The sequence below is a fragment of the Netta rufina genome (assembly GCF_964035555.1).
Source record: "Netta rufina genome assembly, chromosome: 3".
Lineage (NCBI taxonomy): Eukaryota > Metazoa > Chordata > Aves > Anseriformes > Anatidae > Netta > Netta rufina.
In genome coordinates, this window is record NC_140125.1 from 95,641,983 (window position 1) to 95,651,513 (window position 9,531).

At 35.6% G+C, this 9,531-nt stretch overlaps 1 protein-coding gene across 2 annotated transcripts in view; it reads left to right on the forward strand.

Moving 5' to 3' along the window:
* COL21A1 (collagen type XXI alpha 1 chain) overlaps positions 1-7,904 on the forward strand; it is a gene marked incomplete at both ends in the record, with an annotated part of 85,124 nt that extends 77,220 nt beyond the window's left edge. For both annotated transcript variants that reach the window (XM_084285245.1, XM_084285244.1), the window contains 6 exons: positions 419-451; positions 4,400-4,546; positions 4,641-4,695; positions 4,995-5,195; positions 6,912-6,989; positions 7,717-7,904. In XM_084285245.1, the coding sequence (XP_084141371.1) occupies positions 419-451; positions 4,400-4,546; positions 4,641-4,695; positions 4,995-5,195; positions 6,912-6,989; positions 7,717-7,904 (702 nt within the window). The remainder of the gene's footprint in view (positions 1-418; positions 452-4,399; positions 4,547-4,640; positions 4,696-4,994; positions 5,196-6,911; positions 6,990-7,716) is intronic.
* Positions 7,905-9,531: the final 1,627 nt, after the last annotated feature.

The window sequence follows — 9,531 nt, forward strand, 5'->3', positions numbered from 1 at the left end:
TTTCTCTCTTGTAAGACAGTATGAAGCACGCACAAAATAAAGTTTCCTTTTGCTAGCGCAAAAAACTTTATTCCTTTTGTCTTTTGTAGAGTAAATAAGGTTTAGTCTATGTATGCTACTTCTACACTAATAAAATACATGGTATATGATATGTATGATACAATTCCAAGTTCCTTTAATACCGTATACCAAAAGGGTATTACTAAAATGTTGTTTCACCATGATATACATTTTTAATTCTTATATACAATTTGCTTTTTTATACAAATAGAAATCACTGAATCTTTAAAATTTAACTTTTGTGATTAATTATTGAAAGCAAAGGAAAAAAAAATATTTTTTTTATTCCAAGTAACTTGGCTCAACTTGCTTCTTCCTTTTTTATTTTTTTATTTTTTTTTTTAATTAATCTCTGAAGGGAATAGAAGGATTGAGTGGAGAACAAGGAGAGGTATGTATTTTGTAATGAAAGAGTATTATAAAATTATTATATTTGTTTCTGCAAATTGTGTTCTGTAAAACATATGTTTAAAGTCTTATTTCCATACTCACATACATAAGCAACAGAAATTACTTGAAAATATCAGAAAATAGAACAGAAATAAGTATTAGTTAAAAGACACCAGACAGCAAAATGCATATTTCATGAAATGCAAAATTTAAAAAAGTAAAGCCAAATATACATTTAAGAGAATAAAAAAGTCAGAAAAGGAGCTGGCTGAAGAAGGCAAATAGTAGGAGGAAAAAAAAATCTAACTTTTGGAAAATCAGAAGTTACAAAATACTGGATCAAAAGGATCCTTCTTTTTCAATATTTTACCTTCAGCAGCAGCCAATGCAAAAATATGGAGCACAATACATAAAGAAGATCCTTCTTATGTACCTTCACTGATTTTGGCAGTCAACAAATTAGGGGCATTTAAGCTATAGATCCAAACTGTTGCATTTAATGTCAATCAGAAATCTGTCTAAAACCTTTTGAACTGTGATGATACCCAGACTGTATTTTTTAGCTTCCTGAAAAGTCTGTGACAAGGGCTTCCACATCTGAACTATTTATCTTAATTTTGAACTTGACCAGTGAGATTTCTTTGTGTGCCTTTATTTCAATAAAAGTAATGAAAAGGAATGGTGAAGCATATAAAAAGATTTTATTTATTTATTAGAGGATTCTGTCTTTAAGACTGACTCAGAAAATGCAAGGCCGACTTCTTTCTCTCTGCTACCACGTTTACACAGGAATGATTTCCAACTCAGCCTGAAACTTGAGGGGCATAAATGGAAGCCCACTTGAACTTGTCTGGCAGAAACTGAAATCTCTTGGTCTCTGGGTATTTTTAGAAGTCCCACCTCTTTTTCTTATCTTTTTTTTTTTTTTTTTTTTTTTTTTGACTACTGTAGATATATTTATGGTCAGACCTTTCAGTCTTTGTTTTGCACATTGTTTTGAGTGTTGGTATTTAGAAGATTAATTTTGTTAGTTATTTTTGATTCATACTTAGTGAAATCAGGTTGCATGCTGTCTCATTAATATCATCCTGCTCCAGCTATACCTAGAGTTGTCTTTGTTCAACCCTTTTTCATTAAAGTAGTGTTGCATATCAATAATTGTATATATTCCTCAAAGATCGTGTGCCATCAAATATTTAAATTGTCCTATATGCTACAGTGGTTCTACGAAATACTTAAAATTGCAGTTTTGCTTATAGGTGCTTTCTGAATTGTAGCCAAAATTGCTAAGGTGTTACTTGTGTAACACCTTAAAGAGGCAGTAGCCTCTTTAAATGTTTTAAATCATGGTAAAATTCTGAAAAATCCTTTCAATAATATTCTTACTGTACATTAAGATACAGTGGTGTCATGGTGTTTACTTATCAGACCTATAAAACTAGTTTATTTTCTGTTTTTACAAAATATTTTTTCATTTGTTACAGCCTGATTTAATAAAAAGTTTCTTCAGGCTGTAATTCTCAGCATTTACTGAGCTTTTTTTTCCTTTTTATTGATTTTCTTTGCCAATAGCAAGGGTCGATAAACAAGGCCACACATGAGATGTGGCTGAACATTACAAAACCGTGATGCACTGCAGAAAATGTTCCCTCAGCAGTTTCATTTGCTTTTTTGGCAGCATTTTTTCCTGTGATGTTTTTTCTACAATAGATGCGATTTTCACAATAGTTCACTGGTTCTTAATGCTTTCTAGCCCTTTTAACATTTAATTCCAAATAAATCAACTTGCAAGTCAGATGTTGCTGTGTAAACATAACCCATAGCTGTAAAAGTAATTGTAATTAAAACAAACAACTGGCTACATGAACGACATTATTTTCAGATCCCAACACGTACAGCTTCTGGTATAGCCACAGGCAGCTAGCTACATGTGCTCCATATGAGCCTTGCTGGCCCTGTGAGGGTATTTTAAAAATAGCTGTGAAGTGTAAAAACATTTGCAGTCATGTCATAGAAATGAACAAGTACAAATCTATCTGGTGGTAACTAGAATATCAAATCTCTTTGACTATAGTATTCAAGTTGACAGTAACAAGAAAGTAAAATACAGTTACCCTGTAACAAGTCGGTTCTGAATTAGCATATAACTTCTATAAAGGGAGGAGGATATAGACTGCTGTTCAATTCATGCTTGGTACCTTAGTGGTGGAGCATCTTTCTAGCAGTCTCTTAGGCATTTTATTGACATCTGTCACGTTTTTTTTCTCACTTGTCTGGTTGTTATGAGGAAAAACTGCCCCCTTTCTTTTAATGCCTTTTATTTTTTGAGTGGGTCTTGTAAAAATAGTGGAAGCAAAAAAAATCCACGCTCCCAAAAAAAAAAAAAACACACCAAAACACACCAAAAAAAACACACACACACACACAAAAAAAAAATAAGAATTTTTAAAATGCACAGATAACCAGTCACTTGAGTATATTTTTCTGTGATGGCTTTTCATAGTAGGGTTTCACTGCCCCACTGGCATCAAATTTTGTTTACAGCAAAGCTAAATGACTTCAGTGGAAGAACTTAGTTAACCTGAACAGACTGTGGTCCTGTTGTGATGCCAGGTATGCAGTTCTGAGTACTTTCTTTTTCATTGACTTGTTTTCCTCAGCTAGGTATCAGTAACCATATCATGGTTTTGAGATATAAACCATCTAAACATAGCACGGTGAAATTCCTGTCTGTTAGCTCCCTGCATAAAAATGAGTAAGCAGACACCAAATCTGAACTGAGCTACCTGTAGTAATTTATTTGGAAAACTCTGGGCATTGTTACTAATTCAGAACAATCCATAAAGCTTTGAGTGAACCATATACTTTTCTGATGTAAAATGTTTTGATAAGAACTGTACAGAAGGATATAAAGTAATTTAAAAGCATAATTTAAAAATCAGCATAAGTCTGTGAAGATTACATGTATATGCCAAAGTACCTCTTAGACTTGCATTGTTTGCTCCAGTAAGTTTTGTTTGTCATATATAGTGATCCTGTTGCCTTGTTTCCATAATTCCATCAAAATAGTTGGAAAATGAGAAAGAAAATGTTAAAGCTACTGATAACACTATGCAGAAGCTGTGAAAAAATGGAAGGAAAATACTCATCAGGGAGTAAAGACAGTTTACTAACTTTAATCTTGGGCATGTACCAAATTACATTCTACTGAAGGTTTGTTGGCTTCAGCATAGGAAAAGAGCTCCACGGGAGCTATTGCAGTAGGTAATCCCATACACAGAACCATTGCTGTGATAAAGAGATATACAGTATTATTTTAACATTTTCCAGTGAAGCAAATGGACTACAGCTATTAATCATAAAGAGAGTAAGTGAAGTTTAAAAAAATAAAAAGCACCACCAACAAAACAAAAGACCCTAAATGAAATCAAACAATTTTTTCTTCTGTCTTATACACTAAGGTAGGGTAAAAGTCTTGATTGCTACAGTACATGGGAGGTTTGCCAAGAACTTCAGTGGTGCCAAAATTTCACTTGTAATTTTTCCAGCCTTCTGAGAAGGATTTTAATGTATTGTAATGAATTACTCACTTTTTCATGAGAAATTAACTAAGTATTTTCTTCTATATGTTAATAAAGAAGAGATTTTTGTTTTATATCAATTAGTAAGTCAAATAAGTCTCTTTAAGATGGAAATTTAAGTCCTTGGTAAATTATTGTATCTGAAACAGATGTTAAAGAATCTGAAAACTTAATACATTTTAGTGAAAAATACATTTTAGTGAAATGGATCTAATCAGTATCAAATTAATTTTCAATGACAACTTGATTATATTAATTTTATGAAGATTGTCAGTGAAGATTTTTTTCAGAATGTGCTTGCTTGGTGCTACAAAGCTTCCAAATGTCATGTAAAGATATGATTGGCTTTTCATTGGTTCTCGTTCCAGAAAGGTGAAAAAGGAGATCCAGGCATTCGAGGCATCAATGGACAAAAGGGAGAAACCGGTGTCCAGGGTTTGGTTGGACCTCCTGGTGTCAGAGGTCAGCCAGGAGACAGAGGGCCCCCAGGACCACCTGGATCAGATGGAAAACCTGTATGTATGGGACCTCATACTTGTCATTTTGAGTACCTTAGAACCCCAAACATGCATGTTCTCCATTTTTATAACTCTTCTCTGTTCAATTTAGGCACGAGAATTTTCAGAAGAATTTATTCGACAGGTGTGTTCAGATGTACTGAGAAGTAAGTTTGAAAGGCTCTTTACTGCTCTTTCCTTGTTTAAAGTACTGAAGAAGTTTCCTTGTAATTATAAAGATGCTTTCTTGAAAGCAAAATCAGTATGTTCTGATTTATCACTGGTTTTCATACTGCTGTAGAAACACATTTCCATGCCACAGACTCCATACTTTAGCATCTTGTTTCCTAAAGGTACCATATTGCCTAAAGAAAGGAACCTGGTTTTGTTTTAGTGGGTGTATGGAAACATTTTTATATTTAACTGTTACAACACTTTAAGTAATTTTTTGTTTGAATTCTCCTAGCCCAGTTGCCTGCTATCCTTCAGAGTGGAAGGCTACAAAATTGCAACCACTGTCAGTCCCAAAGTGCTTCCCCGGGACTTCCAGGGCCACCAGGTCCGAGAGGCCCTGAAGGTCCAAGAGGATTTCCTGGTTTGCCAGGAAATGATGGTATTCCAGGTCTGACAGGTGTCCCGGGTCGCCCTGGGGCTCGTGGGACAAGAGGTAATGTGTGCATGTGTTGTATTTTCATACAGCCATTCGCTCTCCCTCCCCCCTGCAGTGGGATGGCAGAGATAACTGGGAGGGGGAAAAAAAATATAAAAGCTTGTGGCTTGAGATAAAGACAGTTTAATAGGACAGAAAAGGAAGAGAAATAATAATCATGGTGATGATGATAATAGAATGTACAAAGCAAGTGATGCACAATGCTCACCACCCACTGACTAATGCCCAACCATTCTTGAGCAGCAGTTCCTCCCACCCCCACTAGCCACCCCATTTTAATTGTTCCGCATGGTGCGGGACATCCCTTTGGCCAGCCTGAGCCAGCTGTACTGAATGTGTCTCCTCCCAGCTCCTGGTGCACCCCCAGCCTCCTCGCTGGCAGGGCAGCACCAAGAGCTGGAAAGTCCTCTGTGTGAGCACTGCTCTGCAACAACTAAAGCATCGGTGTGCTATCAGCATTATTCCCAGACTAAATCCAAAGCACAGCACCATACCATCTACTAGAAGGAAAATTAACTCTATCCTAACTGAAACCAGAACAACATGTCACCATGCTAATGGCCTTTATGACTTCGCACCAGCCCCATTCAAAACTGGAAGCAGAAAACAGTGCAGAAAGGGAATAGCTGGGTCTGTATCACAAAGCTGATACACTGAGGACGCGGTTCAAAGGTTTCTTTGCTTTTGAAGTATGCATATCAGAAGAAGAGAAAACACAAGAATACAACTAGATAACTGGTGTTCAGTTCTGCTATACTTTCCTTTGATCTTTTTACAGAGATCTTTGTTTCCTTCGCAGTCCCCTGTAGATATTTTAAACTGCATAAATATATATATAAATATTTTTAATCAGCTATGTTTAGATATGAACTTCAGTGTATTTTCCATGCTTTCTAGTTTGTTTTCTTCCAAATTTCTTTATTTCAGCTATTTTAATATCTGTGTTTATTTGCTGATCATTTACTGTCTGCTACCTGTAGACAGATTTTTGGTATATGACACCTTTATACCCCTCTTACTTCCTGTTGTTGTTTTTTTTTTCCTCCTTTTTTCTTTTCATTTCATAAGGATTTTTATTCCTTTCTTTCTTCCTTTTTTTTTTAAAAAAAAAAAAAAATTTTTGTTTCTTTTTAATAATATTAGTGAAGCTAATGATTATACTTTTAGGTATCTCAGCCATACAAGCAGTCCAACTGATTTCTTTGGGTTTATTTACAGACTTAAAGTTAAATATAAAGTTAAATAAGGGAAAAAATAGATATCTATTGGGCTGTAGGGGTATAAGAGAGCATTTTGCCCCTCTCAGAGAGTACTTCTTTGGTAAAAATTTAATTCTGCGCTACATTGCAGAAGATTGCCTATATAGTGTGTATCCCACAGAGACTGTGGTGAATACTTCACACGTTTTCATGCAACTTAAAAGCTTTGCCAATGGAAAGGCAATACAGTTAACGAATTTCTTAAATCCTCATCATCTATTCACTCAATTCACAGTGGCCACCTGCTTATTAGTTGCTAAATTGGCTCTTAATTTAGTGGAAGCGAGGATAATCAAGAACTCAGGTACACCATGCAAGTTACAAGGAAATGAATATTTACATCCTTTTTATTTATTTATTTATTTAATAAATATTATCGAATGTTGACTTTCTGATTGTTCTAATAAAAATATTCTTAGTGTGCAAAGATATACATGAGTTTGCTACTCCACAGGGCTGCCAGGGAAAAATGGTGCAAAAGGCAATCAAGGAATTGGGGTTCCTGGAATCCAAGGCCCCCCGGGACCTCCAGGTGAGAGTTGGCTTATTTGTGCAGATTCAGTGCATGCTATTTTTTTTTTTTTTAATAAAGTTTATACAAATATCAGTATAGTTAAGAAAATGTGAACATTTTTTCTACACCTTAATTATCATGTATCTTCCATGGCTGGAGCCTATCTCACACATGCCTTTTAAATTGTCATAGAACACATTATTTAATATAAGGCATGTCTTTTAGAGATTGGTACTTGAGATTCCCTTTTCTAAACAAACAGCTCTTGAAATCAGACATTATCTGAAAACTGAACCCTTATATAATCATGTGACTTGTAACCATTGCTTAGAGAAGGAAAGTATTCTTCCAACATGCGAAGTTGAGTATTTGGAAGAGAGTTTAGAGCCTGATCCAAAGCTAGGGAAATAAATAAAAATCAGAGGACTCTGATTCATGCCCCAGTAATTCCAGATTATATCATATAGTATAAGCATACCAAAGCAGATTTTTATATTTCCTTATAAGAACTATTTTATTTAGTGCTCTCCATGCTTTTTTATTTTTATTTTAAATCTTAATAAGATAACAGTTTTGCTATACATATATATAAGTAGTTTGTGACAAGAAGTATCCTTTTCAGAAAATAAAACTTTCTTTGTCTTGGTATTTCAGCAAAGAGCACGGCTTCTGTGTGTCTATACTAGTTTCCATTTTAATGAAAATACTCTGTAATATATTTATTTTTTGCATGTGTGTCACTAAGGTCCGGAAGGTCCCCCGGGTATGAGTAAGGAAGGACGTCCTGGAGAGCGTGGGCAGCCTGGTAAAGATGGAGACCGTGGCACACCGGGAATGCCAGGACCAGTTGGTCCCCCTGGAATTTGTGACCCATCACTGTGTTTTAGTGTAATTGTGGGGAGAGATCCCTTTAGAAAGGGGCCAAACTACTAATTTGTGATATAATAATTTAGAGGAATAGGAATGGTGCTTGTCTTTAATGGTCTTTCAAGTCTCAGGAAGGTGACCAGCAATAATCCCAGGAACAAAAGGACCTCTGACATTACAAACATTACAAATAAGGATCCCAAAGGTTATGCAATCCTTTACAAAAGGAACTCCAATAATTTTTTTTATAACTTGCATAAATTGAGTCTCGAGTGTTTTTAAAGAGATCGTCAGTTTTAATAGGAATAAAATTAACTATAATATTTGGTATTTAGTATTTAAGTGTCCTGCCATAGTCCTGCTGCCACTGAAGTCCTTTGCAAAAGAGCTGCAGACTCCACTGGCAGCAGGATTAGGCCTTAAATGGTATTGGTGAGGTGTAAATTACTGTGAAAATTTTCACATGCAGCCAACAGATACAGTATTTGATTTTGAAAGAACGTGTCTGGCTTTAACTTCATGTGTGTGTGAATTTCATTGGCTTGTGTACCTTTCATTTGTCATAGCTCCAAGTGTTGTGTGAGCAAAAGCATGTATTTGATTTTTATAAATTAAGAGAAATATCTGGACTAGTTATAGAAATAGTATAGTATTTTGCCATGTAACTCCCTTTCTAAAACCAAGGTGAAATGCAAGGGTAGAACTCCTACTGATTGAAGAAGGACCAAGGTTTTACTGAAGATGGTACTTTCAGCTACAGAAGGTCAAAAAGGTCCCATGCGGGTGATTCAGTTTATATGAAAATATTTAAAAACAAAATAAAACAAATGGAATATTGGTATAGCTGTCTTATAGCTGTATTTTGACAAAAAATAATTAATAAAAAAGTTTGCACAACCCCATTGTAACAGTTCTGCATAATTATGGGTTAAGTTAGGTACCCTTTGCTGTTTCTCCCCAAGGACTGCAGCTGCCAAATTGAAGAAGTAGGTTTACAAGGAGAAAGGTCTAACTGCTGGCTAACTAGCTGCAATGTTTGCTATGCTGTATTCTTTTTCATTTTAAGCAAGCTATGTGTAGCTTTCATTGTATGCTTTGCTAATAAGGTGTATTGCTTGCTTTTACATAAACAGCAAACGCACAGTTCCATGAGAATTTGAAATCCTTTTTTTAAATTAAGGCAAAGTTGTACTGAGCTTATCCAATGCTTTATAAGTGGCTTTTTCCAATGTGTTGTTTTTCTGTTGTCCTACTATCAGATTGGCAATATGCTTGAAATTCAAGGTCAAATAAAATTTTGTATAGAACTAGTGGTGGTTTGGTGAGCGATTGCAAGATTTGTCCTCTGTCACAGAAGAGTGATGCCTACATCACAGGTAGGGATATTTCCACCACACAGTTATGCTGTTTTGTTTGGTGTCCTTCCATTTTCTCTGGATAAAACACCATCCCCAGGAGGAGAACCTCTCTGCCAATGTCTTTCTGCATGGTGCCCAGTGGCTGCTGCCTGCCCAGGGCTTCAGCCTGTGAAGGGTGCCTGCGAGAGCTGCAGCGAGTAGCTTAGCCAAGCCATGGCCTTGGCCATAGTGGAGTCCAAGCATTAGTCTCTCATAAACATAGTTTTAAAACCTCTAAGATGATCCTTGAAAGATACCAACTTGAGAAATGAAGCAGTGCATAAAATCTGCTCCCC